The 27,037-nt window shown below is 47.3% G+C and overlaps 3 protein-coding genes across 9 annotated transcripts; 2 read left to right on the forward strand and 1 right to left on the reverse strand.

Annotated features, from left to right (window-relative positions):
- Nucleotides 1-72: 72 nt before the first annotated feature.
- On the forward strand, nt 73-12,296 carry POLR3C (RNA polymerase III subunit C). Its single transcript, XM_020904186.2, has 15 exons — nt 73-358; nt 1,329-1,495; nt 2,093-2,348; nt 2,457-2,642; nt 3,660-3,748; nt 5,730-5,834; nt 5,965-6,057; nt 7,466-7,546; nt 7,802-7,853; nt 8,342-8,402; nt 8,847-8,997; nt 9,766-9,867; nt 9,977-10,026; nt 10,451-10,600; nt 12,101-12,296. The coding sequence occupies exons 2-15, from the start codon at nt 1,349-1,351 to the stop codon at nt 12,180-12,182; spliced, it is 1,605 nt and encodes a 534-aa protein (XP_020759845.2). The 5' UTR covers nt 73-358; nt 1,329-1,348; the 3' UTR covers nt 12,183-12,296.
- Nucleotides 9,136-27,037, reverse strand: PIAS3 (protein inhibitor of activated STAT 3). 4 transcript variants are annotated; one of them, XR_011487610.1, is made up of 15 exons: nt 26,173-26,287; nt 23,848-24,265; nt 23,605-23,689; nt 23,311-23,361; nt 22,978-23,068; nt 22,127-22,261; nt 21,819-21,924; nt 21,026-21,099; nt 20,723-20,883; nt 19,314-19,447; nt 19,065-19,233; nt 18,795-18,928; nt 18,580-18,617; nt 13,041-14,111; nt 9,136-9,336 (listed from the first exon to the last, which is right to left on the reverse strand). XR_011487610.1 is itself a non-coding variant. In XM_020904160.2 (14 exons), exons 2-14 carry the CDS (start codon nt 24,260-24,262, stop codon nt 17,773-17,775), a joined length of 1,860 nt encoding a protein of 619 aa, XP_020759819.2. In that variant the 5' UTR covers nt 24,263-24,265; nt 26,887-27,037; the 3' UTR covers nt 16,873-17,772. The 4 variants fall into 4 exon arrangements, 3 of the variants coding, with proteins under 3 accessions (XP_020759819.2, XP_020759814.2, XP_070323318.1); XM_020904160.2 differs by lacking the exons at nt 9,136-9,336; nt 13,041-14,111; nt 26,173-26,287 and adding exons at nt 16,873-18,039; nt 26,887-27,037; XM_020904155.2 differs by lacking the exons at nt 9,136-9,336; nt 13,041-14,111 and adding an exon at nt 16,873-18,039.
- Nucleotides 14,265-19,619, forward strand: NUDT17 (nudix hydrolase 17). 4 transcript variants are annotated; one of them, XM_070467221.1, is made up of 8 exons: nt 14,265-14,367; nt 14,675-14,861; nt 15,093-15,118; nt 15,270-15,362; nt 15,615-15,713; nt 15,928-16,064; nt 16,451-16,603; nt 19,078-19,619. In XM_070467221.1, exons 1-8 carry the CDS (start codon nt 14,320-14,322, stop codon nt 19,079-19,081), a joined length of 747 nt encoding a protein of 248 aa, XP_070323322.1. In that variant the 5' UTR covers nt 14,265-14,319; the 3' UTR covers nt 19,082-19,619. The 4 variants fall into 4 exon arrangements, with proteins under 4 accessions (XP_070323322.1, XP_070323321.1, XP_070323320.1 ...); XM_020904208.2 differs by having other exon boundaries at nt 14,283-14,508; XM_070467220.1 differs by lacking the exon at nt 15,615-15,713 and having other exon boundaries at nt 14,282-14,508.

Raw genomic sequence — 27,037 nt, forward strand, 5'->3', positions numbered from 1 at the left:
TCACGTGAGTCCGCCCAGCCCACAGCGGCGGTGGCGCGGCTGCTGACCCCGCGGCCCGCCTCCCAGAACCAAAGAGGCGCAGGAAGGAGAGTCAGCCCGCCGCCGCCCGCCTGCCGTCTTCTCAAACAGCCCCTCGCCGGTCCTCCAAACTCCCAGCGAGAAGAAAGAAAGAGCGTCCCCGGAAACCACCGAAACGCTGGGGTAGAGCGGCACACGTTTTTCCTCTTCGCCGGTCCTCCTCGGTTGCCGCGCTCCTGCGCGAAGGGACCTTGGGCTCCCCCTCTGCCCCGGCGGTCAGCGGGAACCTCACGAAGCAGTCGTGGGGAACTCGGCGGCGTTACGTTGCACTGACCCAGAGGTTAGTGGAAAATGCGGTCTGAAAGAGGCAGCCCTGTCCCTGGACCCGGGGATCCAATCCGGAACCGGAACCAGCGGGAAGGGAGTGAAGAGCCAGGACCCAGGCTCTCTAGAAATCCTTTTAGAGGATGGCAGAGGGTCTGGAGATGTGTCCCGAAAGACCTGTGGATGGGAATAGTGAAGCTGAAAGGCAAAGTCTGGGTTGGCTTCTGAAGAATTGGGAGAAATAAATGCACAAACCAGTGTTTGATAGGACTTGTGATTGTATAGTTAACCATGTCTGTTTCTTTTTGTGTCTACTTAGTGAAGAAATCGAAATTTCAGAATTAAATACTGCCCTGCTAACAACATACTTCATCTCCTATCTGAAACACCCTATCATTTACCTCCTAACTTACTTTGCAAAGTTGTTTGCCTGTTCAGTCCCAATAGGAGTGAAACAATGAGGTATAGAATCTAAGGTCTGTGATAGATCGCAAAACCATCTACACCCAATCTTTCAAGAAAATTAGAACCATACATGATCCCATAAAGATAAATCTCACATACATAGGTTTCCAGTCTTCTTTTTCAATGCGTGTGGGGGTTTTTTCACAATAATTAAACTTTCCTCTACATTTTGCTTTGTAACCTGCATCTTTCACTTAATGAATACTTTTCTACACTAATACATATTGTATTATGAATGTTGGCATGGAACTCCATTATATGCATATACCATAATTTATTGGAATAATCACTTATTAGGTTCCCAGAATATCATTATTCTAAAGTGACATATTTTTATCATTCCCTTGGAACAGAATATCCAAAACAAAAGCATTTAGGTCAAAGATATGCAAGATTTTAAGGCTTTTGGTATATCTACTGTCAAATTGCCATCTAGGAAGAACATGAATTTACATTCAGCAATTCTGCTCCCAACATAAAAGAAAAACTTCCCATCATACTGTCTTTTATTTTTTTCCTAGCTCTGAGACTCCTCAGCATAATGACTCAAGCAGAAATTAAACTGTGTTCTTTGTTGCTGCAAGAGCATTTTGGAGAGATTGTAGAAAAAATTGGAGTCCACCTAATCAGAACTGGCGGCCAGCCCCTAAGAGTTATTGCCCATGACACAGGAACTTCGCTGGATCAGGTATGTTTGGATCACATCAATTTGCTTTCATTTCATTAATTTCTTTTACCTACCCTTGAATATTGTTACTGCCTGCCCCACAAGGACAGAGGAGCCTGCTGTGCTGCAGTCCATAGGGTTGCAAAGAGTCAGACATGAGTAAGAGACTGGATAACCCTACAAAATGGAAAAGAGCAAAGTCTGCCCTAGGATCAGAATGGTGTTATTTAACAGGAGAGAGAGAATGAGACATAGGGCCCAAGGTTCTGCTTCTCAAAGAGTTCTGGCTCCTTGTATCTTCTTAGGCAAATCTTTCCCCCTCTATCCCATACTTCATTTATTCATAATGAGTCTGTTAATCTCAGTACTACATTTTAGGAATGAGAATAATAGAGGGGAAGTAAACTGTACTTTGAAAGATAAAGATTGGAGGAAATATGAGCATCATAGTAAGGAATCTTCCTGATTTTTTCCACTCACGATTCTAACTATTCCAGTGGAGAGAGGGAGCAATTTGCAGCTGTCTCTTGATATTTAGGAAACTGTTGGACAAAACTTGCCAGCAGTAATGAACTGCATCTTCAGATTTTTCTTCTCTTTCTTTTATATCCTCTCTAGGTAAAAAAAGCCCTTTGTGTCCTCATCCAGCACAACTTGGTGATACATCAAGTGCACAAACGTGGCGTGGTGGAGTATGAAGCCCAGTGCAGCCGGGTGTTGCGAATGCTTAGGTATCCCCGGTACATCTATACCGCCAAAACACTGTACAGTGACACGGGAGAGCTGATTGTTGAGGAGCTGCTGTTGAATGGCAAAATGACAATGTCCGCTGTTGTGAAGAAAGTAGCAGATAGGCTCACAGAGACTATGGAAGGTCAGTACTGTGTCCACGGCTGTTGACGAAAGCATAGATTGACTGGCTGCAGGAGTGAACCCTTAGCTATCTGAGGCCGTCTCATGCCTGTTTCCTCCTGTCATACAGATGGCAAGACCATGGACTATGCTGAGGTGTCAAACACATTTGTGCGACTCGTGGACACACACTTTGTGCAGCGTTGCCCCTTGGTGCCTGCCACTGAGAATTCAGACACTGGGCCGCCACCACCTGCCCCCACTCTTGTCATCAATGAAAAGGACATGTACCTGGTTCCTAAACTGAGCTTGATAGGTAAGGAATTTTGCCCCTGAGATCTGTGACTTGCCCTAATTGTAGATTCTTTCATGAAAGTTTCATAGTGATTGTTAAATGAATGACTTAATCAATGAAGCAGTTACCAAGGATTTGCTCTATGCCAGATACTGTGGTATAAAGTGATGAAAAAAACATTATGGTCCCTGCCCTCCATAAGGCATTACATTAATCAGATAGTCTCACAAAGAAAAAGTATGAAAAGTGTGTTAGCAGTGTTAGGAAAATATATAACAGGGGACCAGATTTACCTGGGAGTTGGGGGCACATGCTTCTTTGAGAAAATGGCATTTGAACCAAGATTTGAAGCAGAAGTAGGAGCCAGTCAGTGAGGTAAGGTGTGAAGAGGTACAGAGGATAAGCATTCTTGGCAAAAGAAATTGTATGTAGTGAGGGAAAAAAAACAGTATATTTGAGGAATTAAAAGAAGATCAGTGTAGTTAAAGCATAGAGAGCAAAGGAAAGAGAGCCATACAATAAGGTTAGAGAGATAGGCAGGGAATAGATCATGCAAGACCTCATAGAGCACTTGTTCTTTATCCTAGATGCGAAGGAAAACTACTAAAGGATTTTAGAGGAAGTAACATGATCTAATTTGCATTTTAAAAATATGTTTCTGTCTGCAGAAAGGATGGGGCAAAAGTAAATGTAGACAAACCAGTGAATAATCAGGCATAGAAGGGGTGAGGAAAACAGAAATCAAGAATGACATCTGGCTGGCGTACATGGAAGGATGAGCATACCGTTCACTGTGAAAGGAAGCCTTGGAACAGAAGCAGTTTGAGGGAGAGAGACTATGAGTTTCTTTTTGAACATGTTGAGTTTCAGATGACTTCATCATTAACTTGAATTTCTTGTAGTTCTCCATCTCCTCAACATCTCTTACCTAGAGGCCACTACAGATGTCTTTGGGATAGCGACACCTGCTGTCACCTTCCGCCGTTTCCTGTCATCATAGGAGATGTAGCCTATCAGTGCAACTGTTCTGTTTGGCAGGGAAAGGTAAAAGGAGGAGATCGTCTGATGAAGATGCTACTGGGGAGCCCAAGGCCAAGAGACCAAAACAGACCACAGATAACAAAGAGGTAATGATGCTTCTGGACTTGGAGTCTTCACTCTGAGGCCAGCCAGGAAGAGCACTGAGATAACAAGCCCCAAAAGAGCTTCAAGTTTCTTGGGTTGAGAAGTAGTAGGATTATGAACTTCATCAAATGTTGGCCTGGGACAGACTAACAAAGAGGGCACCCCATTACTGTCTCTCTGCTGTCCATTACTGTCTCCCTTCTGAGGCTCAACCTCATTGGACAGAGGTAGTAGCTTATGCAAAAATAAAGGGCCTAGAAAAAGTTTAAATTGATCACTGTGGCTGGACTATAGAGACCACAGGGATGAGTGGACACAAATGAGTCTAGAAAGATATATGTAGGCCTGAGCTCTTACATTCAAATGCCTTCTCAGCATCCCTTTAAAGATGTCTAGTAAGCATCCCGAAAGTAGTATGACTAGAACAGAGTAATTGATTTCTCATTCCTAGCTATCTATTCCCTCCTAAGCTTTCCTCATCTTAGGGACATCACCAAGACAAACCACCTAGGATACCATTTGCTTAAACCAAAGTCCTGGGAGCCATCTGACCTCACAGTAAAACCTGTCAACCCAATTTCTAAAATTAATTCAAATCTGACTATTTCTTACCAGTCACCTTAGTCCAAACCACTATCACTGTAGTGAAGACTTCACCAACGCTCTCCTAAGTGGTCTCTCTGCCTACATTCATACCTACATAAGAGCCAAAATGACTTCCTAAATTGTTCTTTAAAAAAAAGAAAAACCCATCACTGATATTTGACTCCTTTAAAACTTCCCATTACTCCTAGAAGCAATCTAGATCTTTACCATGGATTATTACCCTTTACATGAACTAAGTCTTTGCATGATCTGCTGGAGACGAGGCTCTCCAATCTCAGCTCTTCCTTCCGTCCCTCAAATGTGTCATACATGCTCTTTCTAGTCTTTTGGCTTTCGTCCCTAGGATTTCTTCGTTAGATCTTCATGTAGTTGCCTCTTTTTCATCATTCCGATCTCAGTTCAAATGCTGTTTTTTAAGAGCTCGCGCACCTTTGCCCAGTCTCTACTCCATTCTCTACCACATTTTCCCATTTCATCTTCACAGCATTTAAAGGTAGATGAAATTATGTATTATTTGTGCTCCCAATAGACTGTAACTCTTTGAGGACAATATCTTGTCCCTGGTACCTGGAATACTAGCATAATATCAATAAATATTTTTTGATTGACTAAGAGGTTTACACTTCACCCTGAAGATAAGGGGGAGTCGTAGACAGGTGAATGAAGTAGCTAGATTTAAGTTTTAGAAATGTTACTATAGTACAGTGGTTCATAACTTGTACAATTTCATGGATGCATTTCAGAGAGTCCACCTGTACTTGTTCATATGTACATTTTTCTATAGAGTACTCATAGCTTTTTTCAGATTCTTCAGGGGAACTGTACCTTAAAAGCTGAAAAAGCACAGCTCTGTGAGAAACAGGGAGGACAGTGCGAAAAAAAAAAGATTAAAAACAGAAAACCAAATTATCCTCTTTTATAGTGTTCATTAAAAAAAAAAAAGAAAATTAGTTAGGAGGCTACCTATAGTCATTCAGGTGAGTCAAGATTAGAGCCTAAAATAAGGTAATGACAAGATAAAGAAAAGTAGACCTCTGATTGGGCTTCCCTTGTGGCTCGGCTGGTAAAGAATCCGCCTGCAATGTGGGAGACCTGGGTTTGATCCCTGGGTTGGGAACATTCCCTGGAGAAGGGAAAGGCTACCCACTCCAGTATTCTGGCCTGGAGAATTCCATGGGCTGTATAGTCCATGGGATCACAAAGAGTCGGACACAACTGAGCAACTTTCACTTCACTAAATCCACACAATTGAATGTTTTTTTTCTCCAACCAATTTAGTCACTATTGTATAGGAAAAGGAACAGTGAAATCCAAACCCCTCCCCTGAAAACTTCACTGTATCTAAATGTTTCTTTCTGGTACTTTTCTCCTCCTCAGCCCATTCCAGATGATGGGATTTATTGGCAGGCCAACCTTGACAGATTCCACCAGCACTTCCGTGACCAAGCCATTGTCAGCGCAGTTGCCAACAGGATGGACCAGGTGATATCTCAATGGGTGGGACAGTGGCTATCAGGAACATGACACTGTTTACCGGACGTGGCCATTGGCATATAGCCAGAGCCCCTGCAGCAGAGTGAATTCTGAATTCCAGTTCACTGTTCAAACCTAGACCAGTAGTGAGATCGTGAGGACCATGCTCCGGATGAGTGAGGTCACCACTCCCTCTGGTGCCCCCTTCACCCAGCCATTGTCTTCCAATGAGGTGAGCTTCATGCTTCTTAAACTAGTTTTCTGACAGATTCTTGGATATTCTAATTATTATACGTAGAGCCTGGGATTAGGTTAGGTCCAGACCTTGAAAGAAAGGGTTTTTGCCATTTGAGGTGGAACAGTGATTATCCCCAGGTGGTACGTACTGAAACATTTGGCCTCTTAGGAATTCAGCCTTTAAAAACCTAAACCACTATTTTGTCAAAGTACAAGTAATTCTTTTTTTTTTCATTTTTAATATATTTTATTGAAGTAAAGTTGATTTACAATGTTAATTTCTGCTCTACAGCAAAGTGATATTATTTGGCTGCTTGTATTTTTTTTCAGTATATTATATATTTTTTAATGTTTTAATATTTTGTTTATTAAGTTTTATTGATTTAATATATCAAATACTTTATATTCTGTTACTGTTTGTAATCATACCAATATTTATCCATGTTAAATATAGTTGTGTTTTTACAGTGTTTAGATTTTTTTAAGTTATTATATAACAAAAATTTAAATACAAATGTTTTTCCAATGACAAAAATAATTATATGGACCTGTATTTAGAGATCTATAGTTCTTTTTTAATATTTATTTATTTATTTAGCTGCACTGGGTCTTAGTTGCTACACGTGGAATCTTTAATCTTTGTTGCAGCATGCATTATCTTTCATTGCAGCATGCAAACTTAGTTGCAGCATGTGGGGTCTAGTTCCCTGACCAGGGATTGAACGTGGGCACCCTGCTTTGGGAGCACAGAGTCTCAGCCACTGGACCCCCAGGGAAGTCCCTAGAAATGTATAGTTTTTCAAAGTTGTAGTTCCCCAAACTTTCAGAAATGGCAGGCAAGTGCTGTATCTTGTAGATGGTAGTTACATGGGTATATACAATTATCAGCACTCATCAAACTGAATCCTTACAATCTGTGCTTCTTGTATGTAACATACTCTAATTTAAATACATATGTAGTTTTGCATAATCCCAACCCCAGAGATCTTTGTCAGTAGTTTGGTACATATCTTTATTCAGACATCTTACATATAGTCTCATTCAAATGTGGGTATATGTATATTTTTTAATAAAAATTTTAAAAGGGATTATACTCTGGATACTATTCTAAACTTGCTTCTCTCATATGACAGTATACATAAACTTCCTTTTCATGATCTATCTCATTCTTTATAATGGCCATATCACATTCCACTTAAGGGGCCACACTGTACTATATTTTAATGAATTTCTTATTATTGGACATATGAATTCTTTCTAGTTTTTTACTCTTATCAACAATGCTGCTGTGCTTTGGGACATTTTTATACTTGTGATATCTAAAATTAAAACATCTTTATTTCAGCAATGTCACCAGTTCTAAGTTCCCAAACCCATTTTCACTGTCTCTTTTTGCTCCATAGATCTTCAGATCCCTACCTGTTGGCTATAACATCTCTAAGCAAGTTCTTGATCAGTATCTCACTCTGCTGGCAGATGATCCAGTAAGTCTTTTTTTCTTTTTTTTTTTTCTTTTCTTTCTTTTTTCTATTGTGTTTAGGATTAATTTCTGCCGCTGATAACTGGTAGCAGTCTTCTGCGGCTTCATTCTCTACCTAGCCAGCTCAGACAACTTCTCTACCATCGCCTGATGGGAGAGCCTCCTGCTACCGACTCTAGTGGATTTGCTCTTCTGGAAACAGAATCACTGGACTTTCCATTCAGATAACACATGTTCTCTCTCCCTCTTTTTTTAATAGCTAGAGTTTGTTGGAAAGTCTGGCGACAGTGGTGGAGGAATGTATGTCATCAGTATCCTTATGGGTGGTTATTTCCTTAACAGTCAGGCAGCCTGAACTATGAAACAGAAGGGTGACTTTAGGAAAGATTTGATATTTAGTATACTAAGTGGGGAAGGGAATGGCAACCCACTCCAGTATTCTTGCCTAGAGAATTCCACGGTCAGAAGAGCCTGGCAGGCTACAGTCCATGGGGTCGCAGAGTTGGACACGACTGAGCAACTAACACACACATACAGTATACTAAGTAAGTTAGAAAATTGAACTAAAACACTGATGATAAAGAAGTAAAACAGACTGTTAACTAACTAAATTTTAGTTAATCAAAACCCTGACTTAAGCACCTTAAGTTAATTAAGGTTTTGAAATACTTACATAACATAAATGAGACTAATGTGAAAAAATAGTATTTAAATTTTAAATTAACGACTCGGGAGTAAAACTAAGAGCACAATATTCAGGCCAAAACATTATGGAGTGACCTTTACCCTCTACATAAAGACCTGCATAAGGCTCTAGGATCTCTAGCCACGGCCACTCTGGAGTCCGTCGTACAAGAGAGGTAAGAGGGTTACCCTGAAAGGTTTGGGGGTCAGGTACTTCCTTTCACACCCCATTTGAACAAGTGATTTGATCATTAGGTAAGCAACCAGTATAGGCACACCTTGGTACATCTTGCCCCATTTTCTATTGGACTGCTATGGATCCCATCTATTACTGCTCTTTACCCTAAATACCCTGCTGCTTAATTCCCAGGGATGCCAATTCATCATCCTTCCTAACACCTTTCCTTACAAATGGGGGAACTGAGGCATTCGAGTCAGCAGTTGGTGACACTCTTATGATAAGCAGTATTGTCATTGATCTGTGGAGTTAGGAAGGATTCTCTGATTGCTATTCCTCTCAGGTCCTTGCTCCACACATAAGACACTAAACAACCCTCTGTGACTAAGAACTAAAGCTAATTTATTTTGGCATGCCATTTGCTTTCTTTATTCCTTTCCAGATTTGGATCTCGCTGTGCCAGAATATTCCGTCTAGTTTTACAAAAGAAACACCTGGAGCAGAAGCAAGTAGAAGATTTTGCAATGATTCCAGCAAAGGAGGCAAAGGATATGCTTTATAAGATGCTCTCAGAAAATTTCATATCACTGCAGGTAACAATAATTGCCAACCAGCAGAGGTGACAGATGAGAGAAATTGCTGAAGCAAATATTCTGAACCTCAAACAAACTCTGTATCCATCTTTGAGACAGAATAAAAAAAAAAAAAATTGACAAAGACATAGCAAGCACTTGCAAGATAACTATGGAGCTTTATCTGGACTTGTAAAAAAGAGGCACAGCCAAGAAATCACCCCAGAATCACCCTACCTTTTTTTCTTTAGCTCCTTGTTCCTGTGATTTATCCTTTCCTCAAGCCTTAAGTTTATTACCGGTCAGTCTATCAATAGCACCTGTTGGGTCCTCACTGCATGCAGAGCTATGTACTCTACCCTAAAAGGAAGTAAGATAGAATGGATTTTGGAATCAGAATCACAGCTCTGTCTATCACCCAGTTACACTAAGCAAATTACCTACCGTCCTTCTTCCCACCTACAAAATGGTTATAGATGGAGGTAACAGAAATAATATAGTTTGTTGTAAAAATCAAATACAGTCTACTTGGCACATAAGAGTTGCTCAGTAAATGTTAAGTCCCTTCTCTTTCTTCCCCACTCAGGATGTTGACAATCAAAGGGAAAAACAGGACATCCCAGCGCTCCATATGGCTGATTATGCTATAAACACAGATGCTGTATGCCTGGGGGAGAGGGAATATAGGTGAAAGAGAGGGCTTAGTAACTCCAGATGGCACAGGTATTTACTTTGCCAGTTCTGAAGGAAAGTATAATGTCCCTTATTTTTCTTTCTGTGGACAAACAGGAAATTCCCAAAACACCAGACCATGCCCCATCCCGGACCTTCTATTTATACACTGTGAGCATCCTGTCAGCTGCCCGGATGCTGCTGCATAGGTGCTACAAGGTAACTCCTCCCCATCCCCTCTACAGAGATGTCTCACCCTGGCACCCCCTTTAGTTGTTTTGCCTGAGCTACTTATATAGAACTATGTGCATTTCTTCTCTCCCCTCAGAGTGTAGCGAACTTAATAGAAAGGAGACAATTTGAAACCAAAGAAAACAAGTGAGTAACATTTTTCAACTGAGTAATTACATTTTTCAAGGCCATAAAGCTTATGGGGAAATTTCCTATAGAAACGGAAACCAATAGAGATAATAACCTGTCTGGTTGCACTGAATTATTGGCTTAGTTTGGCATAATCATGCATTCGTATACACTTTTCTCATATATCCCCAGTGAAATAGTTTTGCAGATTGAATTTATGAGCAACATGTAAACTGGCACCAAATTTTAAGTACAAGGGAGAAGCAGCAGGAGTTTCAGGAATAGTCACATTTCTAATTAAACTCGTAGAAAACGTCCTTAGAGAGTGACACTGTCCACTTTGACCAGGAACATAGTAAAGGGGGAGTTATGCCCCAGGTCTATGGGATAAAAGAATTTCCAAGGCTAGGGGACATGCCTCAGAGTTGTGTTGTTCTGACAGGCGTCTACTAGAAAAGTCTCAGAGGGTAGAAGCCATCATTGCATCTATGCAGGCTACAGGTGCAGAGGAGGCACAACTACAAGAAATAGAGGAGATGATCACAGCCCCCGAACGCCAGCAGCTAGAGACCCTGAAACGCAACGTCAACAAGTAAGCCTCACAAACCTCAAAGCTGTGTTTCAAAGTACCCTCCAAACAAACCCACTTTGATGTCCTGCCGCCCCTCCTTCTTAACATGAGCAAACTGAAACTCACTATCTTCCTCCTCACGTCAATTAACAGAATTTAATCCACCTATTTTCCTAAGCTCAAATTTCTGAAGATATTCTCAGCTTCTCGTCCCTCACCTCTCTCTCTCTCCTCTCATCTCTTTTCTCTCTCCTCTCTCTCTCTGTCTCATGTTCACCACAACTGTTGATGTTACTTCAGCTGTGTGTCCCAAATCTGGCCTTTCATCTTGCTCTCCATGCACGCCCTTCTCACCTTTTTCCCAGACCTTTGCAGTCACCTCCCCCTTCAAACCATTTCTTATAATGCTTTCAAAGTTAGTTTCTTTAAAGGGATTGATATCACTCTTCTACTTTAAATGCTTTATTGACTTCTTGTTTACAGCAAAAAGACCAGCCTCCTTGGCCTAACATACAAGTCCTTTCATGGTTTCATACTAGCCTGTCCCTTCATCCTCATTTCCTTTCACTCCTCACCATAGACCTTCATAGGGATTGCTTTGAATCTGTAGATTACTCTGGGAAAGATTGCCATCTTAATGATACTAAATCTTCCAACCCATGAATATGAAAAGTCTTTCCATTTACTTAGTTCTTCCTTAATCTCTTTCAATGATGTTTTCATTATTCAAGTCTTACAGTTTTTTTGGTTAAATTTATTCCTGTTTATTTTTTTGATGCTGTTTTAGTGTTTTCTTAAATTTCATTCTTGAATTGTTCATTGCCAGTGTGTGGAAATAGAACTGATTTTTGTGTTTTGATTTTACATCCTGCAATTTTGCCAATTCATTTACTAGATGTGGTAAGTTTTTTGTGGATCCTTTGAGATTTTTCTGTCCATAGGATTATGTCATCTGTGAATTAGAAATAGCTTTACTTCTTCCTTTTAAATCCAGATGCCTTTTGTTTGTTTTTCTTGCCTAATTTCCAGACTAGAACTTCCAGTGAAATGTTGAATGGAAGTAAAAAGCAGGCATCCTTGTCTTGTTCCTAATCATAGGGGGAAAGTTTTCAGTCATTCTCCACTAAGTATGATGCTCAGTATGGGTTTTTCATAGATGATTTTTATCAGTATATCAGTAGAAGCAGTACTCCCTTCTATTCCTAATCACTTTCAGCCTCAGCCACTCTCAGCTTCTATTTTAAAAGACACTAGGTCCTTTTACACCTGTGCCTTTAACATGTGCTTTTTCCTCCTTGCAAATGAGACTATAACTTCTCCTGGAACAGAGGCGTTGTTTTTTGAACCCTCAGCAATTCCCACAGTGCCTAGCACACACTAGATGCTTGGTCAGTGGGAGAATGAGCTATTAGTTCTCCTGCCTTCTGCCCAGTACTTTCGAGGGTAACCAGTCCAGCCTCTAATCTTAAATACGCTGATAAATGTTCAGTCTGGACAGATGCTCTCATTTTTTTCATTCAGGTTGGATGCCTGTGAGATCCAGGTGGATGAAACCATCTTCCTGCTGGAGTCATACATCGAGAGCACCATGAAGAGACAGTGACCCAGAAGAAAAGTTTCCCTCCAGAGATCTGAGGGGATTGGAAGGACGAATAAAGGAGTAGGAGAGGATCCAGATTCTGTACTGACATTCCCTCTCCCTACCACCCAGAGTACACCAGAGTGTGACCTGTCTTTTTTTTAAGTTTGCTAATCCTGTTTTAGAACCATCATTATATTCTACCCTCATCAAATCTTGGCAGGAGAAAGAACCTTAAATCAACTAGATTAATCATCTATTAGATGCATCAGTTCCCACCGAGAACACAGCTAAAGCTGTGTTTGAACATCTCTGACAATGAGAAAAACTTCTTCCTAAGCTTTTTATTCCATTTTCAAAAAGCTGCACCTGCTCTTTACTTTGTTAAACTGTAATATTAAACACACACACAGTGTAGAGAATGTGAAAGACTACCACGGAGAGGGGGATAAAAGCTATTTTTAGGGCTAGCAGGTGGATTGGCCCAAGCAGCCATACTAGAATCTATGGATAAATGTCACATTTGCCAGCTCTGGGCTTCTAACACATCTGAAATTATGTGTGTGAAACACTTAGCACAGTGCTTGGCATATGATAAGCACTCAATAAATCACTGACTTTCTCTTCACCATTATTCCTAAAAACTGGCAATTGTAACTTCCCTCTCTCAGTACTGTGGATAGATGACTATTCTAGTTGGTATAATTTGTCCCAGCAGCTTCATTTCATTTAAAGCAGTTAGGTGTTGTTTCATAATCACTTCAGTTTGCTCCTACCAGTGTTTGTCCTAATTCATTAAATATTGGAATGCCAATTAACTGTAGATACAATATACAAAGATAACTCTTAATACAATACCGTCTCTGCCTTCAAGACACTTACCATTATTTTTCAGCACAAGTTACGTCCCCAGTACTCGGATGCAATGATGAATAGCCTCGAGCACAAACGTAATGAAAGAAGACAAATAAGTTCAAGGATGTGTTGGGGGACTGTAGTATAGAAGTAAAGGGGGGAAGGGTTAGGCAAAGAAGTAAGCAAAGAGAAGTGACACAATCTGTATTTTGAAAGATAGGGATTTACCAGGTGAAAGGGGGAAAGACCCCAGAGGGAAGTAGAGCGTTTCTTAGGGGAACCACAAATAGGATATGACTAGAAAACGGCATAAGTCCTGCCAGAATTGACAGGCAGGAGCAAGGACTGGTGGGTCCTTGCTATGCTGTGGTAAGTAGCTTAGCTTATCCTGAGAGCACTGAGAAGCAAAATGAGCAGACTTGTGTTTTGGAAAGATCACTCTGAACTGTAGAGAATGAATTGGTGGGGGCAGGACTATTTCAGTTTAGTCACTCAGTCACGTCCGACTCTGTGACACCATGGACTGCTGCACGCCAGGCCTCCCTGTCCATCACCAGCTCCCAGGGTTTACTCAAACTCATGTCCACTGAGTCGGTGATGCCATCCAACCATCTCATCCTCTGTCGTCCCCTTCTCCTGCCTTCAATTTTTCCCAGCATCAGTGTCTTTTCAAATGAATCAGTTCTTTGCATCACGTGGCCAAAGTATTGGAGTGTCAGCTTCAGCATCAGTCCTTCCAAAGAATATTCAGGGCTGATTACCTTTAGGATGGACTACTTACAGACTTGCAATAATACCTCGGGCAGAATATGAGGAAGACTTGAACTAGGGCACTGGAGGCTGGAGATTACACGGATTTGAGAACATTTAAGGAGGTAGAATCTGGTGGACTTGGCTGCCATTTGAGTGAAAAGAAAGAGAAGGTGACAAGAATGCTTCCTGGGTGTCTGGCTAAGAGATAGATGTAATTAATCCCAGGTGTTAACCTGCTAGCACAGGTGTGCAGAGTGCCCCGGAGAGATACTTACATAGTTCCACCCTTGACTGGTGGGAAATGACACGTGAGTCCAGAAATCACTCAGTCTGGGGATCATTTTCCTAAACAGAAGATGGGAGGACAAGAGGAGCTGAGGATTTAGAGGCGTTCCGCTTTGTCATTTATTACACTCCTGGATCATCCCCAAGGCTCTTCCCTAAATTTCCCCCTGGGCCGTTCCGGAAGCCCGGCTTCCTTCCGAGCCGGCGGAAAGCTCGGAGGGGAAGCGCTGCTGGGCCACCAGAGGGCGCCCAGCGCGCCGGAGCCGTGATGGCGGCGACACGGGTGCTGCTACTCCTCTCCGGGCGCCCGGAGTCGGTGAGCTTCGCGCAGAGTGTGTGCGGCCTCCTGGGCGGGTCGGGGCTCGGGCCGTGGCCCACGCACTGCGGCCTGAAGCGCGGACAACTGGTTCTCTCGGATAAGCCTTTCCCAGGCGCGTCGGCCAGGCTTCCGCTCCAGGTGGGGCGGAGGGGACGCGACGGGGCGGGTGAAGGGCCGAAGGAAGGGACCGGGAGCGGGGTGGGGGGGAGCTGGAGGCGAGAGGCCTGGGCCGGTCACCTGCCTCGGGCTCCTCCAGTTCCTTGTCTCTCCTGCGATGTTAACCCCAGTGGCTCCCTCCCGCCAGCGACCCCCTTTCTGCCCTTTTGCGGCCCTGGACCAACAGCCCAGGGCTCCGGGGGTCGAGCTGCCCCCGAATGGTCGAGGTGTGGATCTGGGTGTGGCGGTCATTCTGCAGTCCAGCGATCAGACTGTTTTGTTGACGCGAAGGACAAGCACCCTCAAAGTTTCGCCCAACCTCTGGGTACCGCCAGGTGAGTGACCGGAGAAGGCCCAATGTCCAGGAAAGAAGCCTGCCTCTACCCCACAGTGCTCTTCCCAGTCTCAGAATGACAGAAGTAGGCCCAGAAGTGTGATAGGTCCCCGAATCACAAGGGGCTACAACTGCACCTGTGCCCACTGGCGGAGGGGGCAAGCATAGTGAATGGGGGGGGTCCCTGGACAGGAACACTACCTTTCACCTACTGGTCCCACTGTTGTTGCAGGTGGGCATGTGGAACCTGATGAAGAGGTAACCAATCAACCCAGCCAACCTGCACCCTCTGCTGAAGAAGAGACCCTGTCTGGGACCAGGCTGGAGTGTGGGCTGGGGGAAGGGCAAACACAGGACTTGTAGGAGCCAGGCATTGGCCTCTCTGACCTCCTATCCTCTCACCCCCCAGCTGCTGGATGGGGGGCTTCGAGAGCTTTGGGAGGAAAGTGGACTCCAGCTGCCCCAGGGCCAGTTCTCCTGGGTCCCTCTGGGGTTATGGGAGGTGAGACAGGGGCCTGGGAGAGGTTCCTTCCTATCTAACCAAGAGCACGTAAAAAATACTAACCCAACAAAGCCCACAGAACAGCCCTACTTGCCTTGACCACAGGGGAACTGATGGAGTGTGGGTGGTTTGGAGTCCCCAATCCCATGACTCTGACCCATGTCCCTCCTATACCATTTCTACTCTCCACTTCCTCAGCTGCGTTTTCAAAGTCTCAAAAAGGGACAGGAAGTTCTCTATTTTTCTTCTTAGTCTGCCTACCCCCCTAAGCTGAGCTGGGGTCTCCCCAAATACCATCACATCGTCCTCTACCTACTTGTCATCTCCCAGGAGTCACAGCAGCAGCTCCAGGTAGGGCTGACAAAAAGGAAATGGGGCTGAGGCCCAGACAAACTGGTTCCAACGATGACTAAGCTGGGGGGAAAGTCAGAGATAACCACGAAATACAATAGCCTCTCCCCTGTCCCTGCTCCAAGTCTCTCCATTCCACCTGTGGGTAGGCTGTGATCAAGAACAGGTCTTCCAAGAGAGGCCTTGACTAAAGGATCAACATGTCTGGCCCCAGGCCCGGATTCAACCAAATGCAGGAGAGGTGAGTGCCTTCATGTGGCTGGGACCAGACATAGCAGCTGCAGTGGCTGCCACAGAGGATGGGACAGAGACCCTCAAACATCTTCCCCAGGACCTACCATCTTCTGTCCCGTAAGTAGGAACTTCTCCCTATCCCTCCAACACATAGACCCTGAGAAGTTCACCTTCTGTCTCCTCCTCAGGGGAAGATGTGTGTTGTGGGGGAGATTTAGGGAGGGAGTTGGTCAACTGATAATGAAGAAAGCACATAGATCAAAGACACTGCCTATGATACTCCCAAGGGTTCCTGTCTAACTGGCTAGCTTTGAAGACCTCCCTGGGTTTCAGTCCCGCACTCTCATTGGGGCAAGTCACTTTACCCTCCTTTCTGTAAAATGAGGTTAACCCCCCCCAACCCCTCTCCTGTGGTGGTTGGAGGATCACATGACCTAATGGATATAGAAGTGGGCCTGGCTAAGCCACAAGGCCCAGCCCAGACAGGAGCCGTCATTCTGCAGTGCAGTGGAACTAGCAGAGAATGGAGGAGCCCGCCTTCTGGCCTTGCCCACATCTACCCTGCTGCGGACAACACCAGCCACGGCAGACTGCAGAGAGAGGGTCAGCTCTGGGACCAAGTTTGCCCTCACGCTCTGGCTGCAACATCTGGGCAGGTAAGGATGAGGAAGGACATAAGGACTCCACAGTGTTGGGCTGAAGGGGCTAGTGTGCTTATGGGCTTGGGGAAAAGAAGGGAAGAAAGAGCAACTACCCTGGGAAGTCCTCGGTGTAACACCCCTACCATGAGGAAGTGGAGCTCACTTGGACCCAGGGCCAGCAAGGGAAGAACAGAGCATGGACCTCCCTCCCCACCTCCCCACACCAGGGATCTGGAAAGCCGAGTGCTTAATCCCCTCCCCAGCCCACCTCCGTGACACTCACAGAACATTCACAACCTTTATTATGAGTAAGAACTTTGCTACAACTGTGAAAATAAAAAGTAAAATTACAACATAGATCCTAGGCCCCAGAGGAGCCTGAAAAGGGAGACAGGAGAGAGCACAAGGATGCTCCCCCCTCCCAGGAAAGGTGCAGAATGAGCCAGACCTAACCCCAGGGCCACCAGCCTTGAGAAGCTCAGGCCCCAGGCTGGTCAGCGTAAGCAACGTTGTGAACTTAAATATATAAATAGAGACCCAGGCAGTCAGCCAGGCCCTTCTCCCAAACGCCTGGGAATCCGGGCTAAGGCCTTATCTCCTCCTCAGTCATACTGGGCAGTAGGAGGCAAGGAAAGTCATCTTTGGAATATTTTGGTTTTTCTTGTTTACGCACAAAATATCTGCAACCCAAAATAGAATTCTCCCTCCACGTGTCTGCCTATCTCAGTTACTCTACCTGTCTGTTTGGCCAAAGAAAACGGAATGGACGTGAAGAGACGATGGAGTGGGGAAGGAACAGAGCCGGCTGTGGGGGCTGGGAAGAGAGGGCATCTGGGGAACATGAGAAAAGCCCCCTCCCCACAAGGCTCAAGACAGTCAAGGCTGAGGACTCAGCCCTTTCCCCAACTCACGTCCCATCCCATCTGCCTCCCACTGCCTAGGTTAACGGACCCAAAGGAATGTGCTGGATGTCAAAGAACATTTCCAAAAACAGACCCCAGATGTCCTTAAAAAGGTTAAATATTAACCCTTTGGGTGCTAGCCTCGTCAGGCAGAGATAAGGCCAAAAAACCAGTGTCCATGAAGGTATTTCTGGCCTTTGACCAAAGCCCCCTCCCCACCCCAAGGGGTCAGAGCGGCCAGGAGTCTAGACTCCACAGCATACTTGTTCAGTGTTGGGAGACTCAGTCCAGGGAAATGATGTCTGACCGACAGCCAGCCAAAGAGGGACCTGAGGGCAGGGGTCCTCCGTGCCCCTCCCTTAAGGTCCCCCCAGGGGCCACAATGCTACTGACACGGCCAGGAGGGGGTGCCGGCGTGGCACTGCGGTGAGAGCTCCCCAACGTGGGGGTGAGCGGGCCCAGGAAGTGGGAAGGGGTCCCTCGGTACTGGAAGAAGTGGCCCAGGGCATCCTGTTCATCTAGTGAGGTGATGACAGAGGGACCATAGTGCTGGGAGGAAGCAAGAGTGTGGTGTAAGATTTTATCCGGACCTTCCTTACCCGCCTCCCAGTCACTCATCTCACAAATATCATATGGAATAAATCAACCCCTCAGAATCCCAAAGAGTTCTCTGAGAAGCAGGAGAGCTCTCCTCTGACTCCTTCCCCCACATCCCCACACCCCACCCCTCTTCCCTGCCCTGAGACAGCCCCACCAGCTCGGCCCTGTGGGCGTCTGAAATGTGTGGAATGTCCGGCTAGGGCAGTCACGGTGCTCAAGTGCACATGGGTTGGGGGCAGGGTGAGGGTGAGCAGACAAGAGCAGAACTACCCAAAAACTAGAGACAAACAGTAAGTTACGGGACAGAGGAAGACACGGGTGAGAATCTGAGGACGTCCCAGGCGGGGCCTCCGAGGGAAATAATCTGCCCGTACCACCCCACCCTTCCTTCATGAAGAAGCCGATTTAGGTCTCCCAGGAAAATGAGGGGCCCCATCAGTGCCTAGAGAGAAAGCTTCAGAGATCTGAGGTGGAGAAGGGACCGCTTACCTGACTCTCAGTCTGAAGGAAAGAAAATAAATCTAAACCTGGTAGGAAAAGAAAAATTAAAATCAGCCTCCTATCTAAACATCACACAGACACACAGACACACACACTCAAAGAAGTTCCCTGGATTGTAGCCCTTTACAGAAAAGCAAGGGTTCTGAGCGGGTTTGGGGGAGGACGCGGTAGTGCAGGGCCCCATGCTGTGAGCCGTGTCATACCTTGGATATCAGCCCCGAGAGGGAAGGCAGGCGGGTACTCATGGAGGGGGAGACTGGACAGGAAATCCCCGCCCAGCGTGCCCACAGCAGGGCTCCGCAGCACCGAAGAGGGCTGGTGACCAGATGTCAGGACTCTGTGAGGGAAGAGGTGGAATCACAGGTGCCCTCACCCAGTTCAGCATCCCAAGTCCCCTCTCTGCCCCAGGGTTTGCGCATTCCTGATTTCTCCCTCTGTGCCCTGTGCTGTAGATTCAGTCTGTTTCTTCATACCCTTTGCTTCCAGGTAGAGCCGGGATGGCAGCTGAGGTGACAGGACAGTGCTTCTTCGTCGGGGGCAGGTCCTCCTCGTCTGAGGAGCTTTCTACTGTCAGGTCAATAACTTCAACCTTCTTCTTACTCTCCGATGGATTGCCCTCTTGGACTGGGCTATACTGGAGGCCTGTGGGTGGTAAGAAGACTGTGTCTCAGAGAAGAAGCCACACAAGACTTAGCTCAACTGGGAGACAGGGGGTCACTCACCATCCAGCCCATACCCTGGCGGGGGGCAAACCTCAGATGCCTCCTTCTTGGGTTTCATTGGGCACCAGGATCCATCTTCCATGAACTGGATCTCATCACAATCCGAGCAGGAATTAAGAATCTCCATGAATAAACTGGGGGAGAGGAAAGATGGGAATTCACGTGGCTGGAACAGTGGCCACAGAGTTCTAGGACTCACCTTCCTGAACCTGTTTCCTCATCTGCAAATTAGGGCTGTTATCCACCCTCCTGACCTCTCTGGGTTGTTGGAATCAAAATAAGGTATATAAAGAAAGTGAAAGTGAAGTCGCTCAGTTGTGTCTGCCTCTTTGTAACCCCATGGACTCTATGGGCCAGAATACTGGAGTGGGTAGCCTTTCCCTTCTCCAGATGTTCCCAACCCAGGGATCAAACCCAGGTCTCCCACATTGCAGGTGGATTCTTTACAAGCTGAGCCACAAGGGAAGCCCAAGAATACTGGAGTGGGTGGCCTATCCCTTCTCCAGGGGATCTTCTCGACCCAGGAATCGAACCAGGGTCTCCTGCATTGCAGGTGGATTCTTTACCAACTGAGCTATGAGGGAAGCCCAAGGTGTATAAAAGAGCTGTGAAAACTTTAAATGCTAAGTTTTAAAATAAATACATTCTTAAAAATCTGTTTCGTGTGGTACTAGGGACAAGACAGAAGGCGCAGAGGTACAGAACACTACGAAAGTGTTAGCCACTCAGTCATGTCCCAATCTTTGTGACCCCATGGACTGTAGCCTGCCAGGTTCCTCTGTCCATGGGATTTCCCAGGCAAGAATACTGGAGTGGGTAGCCATTCCCTTCTCCAGGGGATCTTCCTGACCCAGGGATTGAACCCGGGTGTCCTGCATTGCAGGCAGATTCTTTACCATTCAGAGCCACCAGGGAAGCCCTCTGTACAGAACTCTATAAACCACTTCAAAAAAGGCACTGGTAACAAGAACCATAACAGAGAATCTGGAAGAGAGTTAAAACTTGCTAGATCAGCACATCCAGGACCTCAAAAGAACCTGACTGCTATGTACAGTAAGACGTCAGGTGATTGTTCTATGTAACAGTTCATATACTTGGCTCTGCCACTTGATTTACAGTATAACTTTGAGCAAGATACTCCATCTTTCTAGGCTTCAGCTTCCCTCACCTATGATGACAGGGTTATTGGCATCTCACAGGATTCAATGAGATAAGGCATGCAAAGTTCTCAGCACAATGTGTAGTGAGTCCTCAATGTTGGGAAGATACATAATATTTATATAAAATAGACCAGTAAGAGGGTTCAAGGGAGGGGAATTAAGTTAAAGATATGGATTTATATATGGGGGGGGGGGGCAGTCATAGCAGATATCCTCAGTAAAAGGAAGCAGAATGTAGAATGGTCCTACCCATCAATGATAAGAGATTCATAGGGAGCTTTCTTGTCACACACAGGACATGTCCACGTTGGCTTCTTCTCGTTCATCTGTAGATAAAGGGCAGCATCGAAGCTCTGCAGGTGGGCGCAGGTGAGGGCGCGACAAGGGACAGTCAAGCGCATCTTCCCGAGCTGAGAGAGACAAGTTCTCTGGTCAGAGTCCCCATGTCCCAGAAAGCTTTCTGCTAACTGCCCTACAAACCCTCATCTGCATCCAGAAGTTCATCCCACCCCTCCAACCCCTTCTCCTCCTCCTCCTGTCCCTGGTACCCACCGGGCACATGAGTGACACCCGGAGACTCGTAGTAGCCACCTCACTGTCCGGGTCAGCGGTCAACTTCTCCTTGACTGAAACAAGAGTGGGGCCAGAGCCACAGGGTCAGCAAGGCTGGAGAGGCCTGGGAGATGCTAAAGCCAGAAGCAGATGGCCCCGGCTGAGAGGTAGCTGGGGAGAGAGCCTTTGGGGGCCCATGGGATATCATATGGGGGTGGCCTGGGGCCTGCATTATGAAGGCTGTGGGGGAAGGGCATCTCCCAGTCCCTAAAGATGCTTAATCTTTAGCATCTTTGGCAGAGACAACCTAGACACTCGGTAGAGAAAACCTAGAGGGAACTGAAGTATCGCCAAGAGGGTTAGAGTAGACGATACTTAAGACTCTTTCTAGGGACTTCCCTGGTGATCAGTGGTTAATACTTCATGTTACTGCAAGGGGCACGGATTCAATCCCTGGTCAGGGAACTAAACCTGCATGCCATAAATAATTAAAATTTTAAGTTTAAAAAAGACTTTCTGGTCTGGAGAACCCATATTCCAACAGTTAGGGTCTGTGAGGTACAAAGCAGATGTATAACTGGGAATGCAAGAGTGTCACCCAATGCCTCAAAAGTGGGGAATGGCCCCACTTTTCAACCACAAAGACTGGTAAGAGGGGTACCACAAGGGTGAGGGTTCATGTAAAAGGTAACAAGGTAAGTTGTCACAAGAAGGGTGTAAGTTTAACTATAAAGACCAGGGGCCAAGAAAAACTGGATCTGGGTTGAGGGAAGAGGGACAAGATGTTACTCACTCAGTGCCCGGGAGTGGTCTGGGTTCCGGATGCCCTTTGCTCTGAGTTTTTGTAGCAGGGTCCCTGCCGTCAGCTGCCTCACCAGGTACACAGACAAGGAGTAATTCTACTTGGAGGTGGGGGAAACAATTAGCCTCTGCATTGTACACGACTACCACCACCTCCGCTTTGTCACACGAGGGCCAGAGACAGCAAGTTAAGGGAGAGAGACCCACAAAAAGATGGGTGATTCCCCAGCCCAAGACACTTAATGGTTCCCTCTCATTCCCTGCAGGCTTCTCCAGGCTCCCTGCCTCAACCATGCTCACCCGTCCAAACTCAGACGACCAGTTGACCACGATGGTGTTGGGAACAGTGGCCGAGAGACGAGCCAGGGGTGTGATGTTGATGGGGCGGCTGGGTCTCTTGGGTTCAGCCCCGTTCTTGGTAGGGGGAAGGTAACCCTGGAGGAGATGGGGGGCAGACTGGTCAACACATCTTGTCTTAGGTTACTCAGTTCCCAGAGAAAAGGTCAGCTCACTCTCTGACCAAGGAGATGGGGGCCCATTCAGTGACTCAGAAAACTGGGGCACTATCTAGGATTGGGAGTGAGGTTCATTCCTGGGGGAAAAGGAGAGCTTATTCACTGACCAAAGATAAAGGAACCTGTTCACTGCTTTCTTAAAAAGGAAGAGTAGGGATACCTGATTTCTTCTAACCCTCAACTCTAGGATCATCACTTCTGAGAATCTTCTCTGAGTCTTTGAGTTGAACTAATATCCCTCCTGATGCTGGGAAAGATTGAAGGCAAAAGGAGAAAAGGGCAGCAGAGGATGAGATGATTGAATACCAACACTGATTCAATGGACATGAACTTGGGTGAACTCTGGGAGATGGTGAAGGACACAGAGGACTTGCATGCTATAGTCCATGGGGTCGCAAAGAGTTGTACACAACTTAGCGACTGAACAACAACAATGTCCCTCCTCTGGGTTCTAAGAGAACCTTTATTCATCCCTGTCCTAGTTGTCACTAGACTATATTGATTCAGGCAGTAAACTGAGCACCTACTATGTGTCAGGCACTGTACTAGGCATGTCTCTTTCATAATAGATGTGTAGCTAACATTGAAGAACTGAAATAAGGACAGGGTGACTGTCAGAAGAAGAAGAGCATTTACCGGCAGGGGGCACAGTTTCCCATTGACCTTGACAAAGAGGTTGGGGGGGAAGTAATCTTCCTGGGGGCAGCTGGTCTCACAGAGACAGAACCTGGTAACAGATAAGAGAAGATGAAAGTGTGGGAGGCAGTTTCTGGAACAAAATCTGATAGAGAGAAGTAGGCAATCTCAGAAAATCAGTCAAGGATATCTGTAGCCTTTAGCTTCCAAACAAGAACTCCAGGGCTAGGGTGGATGTGAACGGAGCAGGGATATCTCCTAATAGGAACACTCACACCCTCACTTCGTTCCCACCCTCAGTGGGAGTCCTGCTGGGAGACAGCACCAACTCACCTTAACTGCACCTGTATGGTATAATCGCATTTGGCTCCTGGCAGAACCTCTCTGAAACAGGGAGGGAGAAGGAGAGATGTCAGTATGTGGCCCCTGGCAGGTAGCACAGGGGTGAACAGATAAACAGAGAGTTAGATGTCCAGTGGATAGAGATGAGACACACAAGAGAATGAGGGAAAAAACAGGTGCAGGAAGATGGTGAGAAGGAGGGCAAAAAAGAAAAGAAGAAAGTCAGACAGCAGAGTCTCAGGGTAACCACCCAAGGATGAGGCAGGAGGACTCAAAGAGACATACCTGGAAGTGAGAATCTGCTGCACTTGCTGGGGGGTGAGGGCAAAGGTGAAGTGCGCTTCCTCGAACCGCTGGCTAGAAGTAGATGCTGAAGACACAAAGGGGCAGTTACTCCCAAGCCCATGCCCAGGTGGCCACAGAAGTGGCCCCATCCCAGCGTGCTGATCTCACAGGATGAAAGCCTAAGAAAGGCTTGAGGAAGAGGCAGGGAGGCCAGGAAGACCCAGGGACCACAAAGAGCCATACCGAGGGTGGTGGGCCGGATGAGCTCCCCGTAGATTTCATAGAAGGGCAATGGTTTCATGGTAACGTCAGGATGCACAGGCTGGGGCAGAGGAGGGTGCATGTCCACTTCACGCTTGGGGCCCAGCAGGGTACCAGGGGCCAAGAGGGCCGGGGGAATGGGAGCCAGAGGACCGGGAGAGCCTACAGGAGGGGTTCCAGGGGGCAAGGCGAGCAGGGAAAGATCAGAGGGCCCCAGGGTCTTGCGGGGAAAGCGTCGGCGGTAAAGCTCTTTGATCTTCATCTGGACGCTGGGGGCACAGCTGGACTTGAGGAGGTGTAGGGCCTTGGCCAGGAGCTCGTGCTTCCGTCCACTCTTGTTTCGGCCAGCAAAGCCGAGGAGCACCTGGAGCTCAGACACCCGGAAACTCATCACCATGTGCTGTGGAGATCAGAGAAGCTTGAGGATCCTACCTTGCACAGGCCTGTCCTGCCAAAGACACTGGGGCTGAGCTATTCGGTGGGCAACGCACTTTCCCTCCAGCACGGATCTGAAAAATGCTCTGTAGCCCGTGGATTACTGCCACACTGCCTACCTGGCTAAAAGGACATCTAAGTCCCATTCTAGCAACCCTCAGGTCACCTCTCCACTACCCCCCAGGCTTGAGCAATCCTGTCTCCCCATCCTGTGAGTTGACCAGGTGGGAGAGGGTGCATGCCACCCTACACCACACCTTTGAGTCCACTACAGCCTCCTCCCACCTCCCTGCCTTGACCCTGGACCCTCCTTTAAGCCGCTTATCTCCTCTCCTGCTCTTTCTCAGACTCTCAGACCCATCCTAGCCTCCTGGGAAGAGGACAGGAGACAGAGAGGAGAGGGAGAAGAGGATTCAGGCCAGACAGCCCCGCAGGGAAGAAAGGGGCCAGGTGGCTGGAGGCTTGTGCCTCGAAGTCAACTCCTCTCCACACCTCAATCTACCTCAGCTATTTTCCCCAAGCTTTTGTGGCCAGGTCAGGGCTCAATGCTCATAACTCCCCAAACCTTTTATTGGTGTTATTTACATAACCACTCACCCCTCAGTCCTATTTTTTCTGGGAGAGAAACAGGACCAAATCTTGGGGTGAGGGGTTAACAATGAATTGTGAAGTCCAGGTATCCTTCCTGTTTACCTGTTTACTTCATCTGCCAGGAACTAATAACCTGCTTCTCCTACCCAGAGAAAGTAAGTGATCCTTCCCTTCCTCCACAGCGGTGGGAGAAACAAGGGGAAAGCTCTAAAGAGAGCCCCTGGAAGAATGGGGAGAAAGTGAGCAGCCCCTGAGCCAGACTGCAGAACTGCACGCTCTCCTAGGAAGCTGGAACCAGTGACTAGACCTCAGGCCTTCCCATGACTCTGGTTCCATTTCAAAAGGCAGAATAAAGCCAGGAGGCAAGGGGGTGAACCCCATGGTTTTTAAAGATTCTGCGAGATGGTTATCCTCAAGATTCTGGTAGTGGTAAACTCTCCGCTTAAAGGACTCACGTCTGTGAATCTCCAGGAGACCCTGTCACGGGCCGATCTAACTAGTCATCTGAAATTCTTACGAAGGCATTATGGCTTTGGGCCCCTTTTGAGGAATATGACTAAAAACTTGCTCCTCTACCTTTATCCCCATCCTTATCTCCTTTGTCCTGTCTTTATTTCTCCATTAACTTTGTCAAGAAATTCTCCTTTTCAATCCCATAGTCTCACACCTCTCTCTCTGCCCAGAGATACCGACTCACTAAGGCAGGACCTTCCTCTCAGCCTTCAGGATGCTTCTGCCCCACCCCTTCGATCTATCCGTACAGCCCCGCCCCCTAGATCTCAGCCACCTACTGGTACTTCCCAAGGCTCGGATCCCAACAGCAGCCCCAAAGTCCCTATCCTCTCAGCGCCTTTCCCCCAGGAACCTCCCGGTAATCGGCCCCCCAGCCCCATTCCCATCATCTGCCCCCTACTGTCACATCTCTAGGCCTCGATCGACTCGCCCACTTTGCCTCTACAGCAGCTTTTCCTCCCCGCCCTGCCCCTACATCTGCCCCTACTACCAAATCCGACTTCTACCCCGCGTCCCCGCCCCCTGAGCCTCGGCCCCCAGCAGCTGCAATTCCCCTCGGCCCCACCCCTACATCTGCCCCGCGGCCCCGCCCCCGGAGCCCCGCGCAGCCCCTTCCTCGCCCACAGCCACTTCTCACCATCCCCAGCAGCCAGTCCCCACCACGTCTCCGGCCCCCACCCGAGCCCTCAGCACCCAGTCTCGGTCGCTTCCCAGACTCGGCGTACAGCCGGGCTCAGTCCAGATGGGGATGGGGGAGGGGGCCGGTACCTTTAATTCGCCCAGCTCCGCCATCTTGAGACATCGCAGGCGCCCGAGCCCGAGCCGGAGCTCAGGCCCAGGGACCGGCGCACAACTCTCCACCCCGGCGCCGGCCGCAAATGCCGCCTGCTCCGCCCCGTCCGGCCCCCTACACCTCCCCTTCCCGGCCCCGCCCGCCGGGTTTCGGACGAACCCCAGCCTCAGCCCCTCCCTCCACAGCCGGACCCAGCCGCTGCACGTCTTTGGCCGCGGTGCCAGACCCATAGACCCTGAGGGAGTGTGCAGTCCGAAGGATCGCGGGGTCCCCGGTGGCATGGGAGAGGAGGTGAACCCGAAGTACCCGGGGGAGGGGGGCCTTGCCACGCCGGAGTCGGGAAGGGATGAGCTTTGAGAAAGCCAAAGATACTTGGGATATGGAGGGGAAAGTCTCGAGAAGGGCTTAATCTCAGAGAAATGGGGGAGGGGAGAGCGAAGTTGGAGCAAACCCCCTCATCTCCCTATCTACAAATTTAACCAGCCAAATAAGAGTTTCACGAACTCGGGAAATGGCTGAGATCTAATCCATTTTAGGGACGCTATGGAGTCGTGAATAGTTTATTTCAAGACGGCTATTCTCAATTCTTCACCCCCTCCCCACCCCCACTGGTTACATTGTATCTCCTGGTCCCGCGGCAGGACTCAAATTCGCCAGCAAAAAAGTTTCGTGCGGAGAGTGGGACTTACCAGCACAGTTGCAGGGAGCAGGGAGGGGGCTCGGGACGCTCCGAGGGTGGGCTGGGGAGATGGGGGGGGAGGGGGCCCGGCGCCGCTCCCAAGGTCTGCACGGCTGGAGGTCGGTCCGGCAGCTGGACGTTGCAGCCGCAGCTCCGCCCGG

The sequence above is a fragment of the Odocoileus virginianus genome, chromosome 5 (genome assembly GCF_023699985.2).
Source record: "Odocoileus virginianus isolate 20LAN1187 ecotype Illinois chromosome 5, Ovbor_1.2, whole genome shotgun sequence".
NCBI classification, from domain to species: Eukaryota; Metazoa; Chordata; class Mammalia; order Artiodactyla; family Cervidae; genus Odocoileus; species Odocoileus virginianus.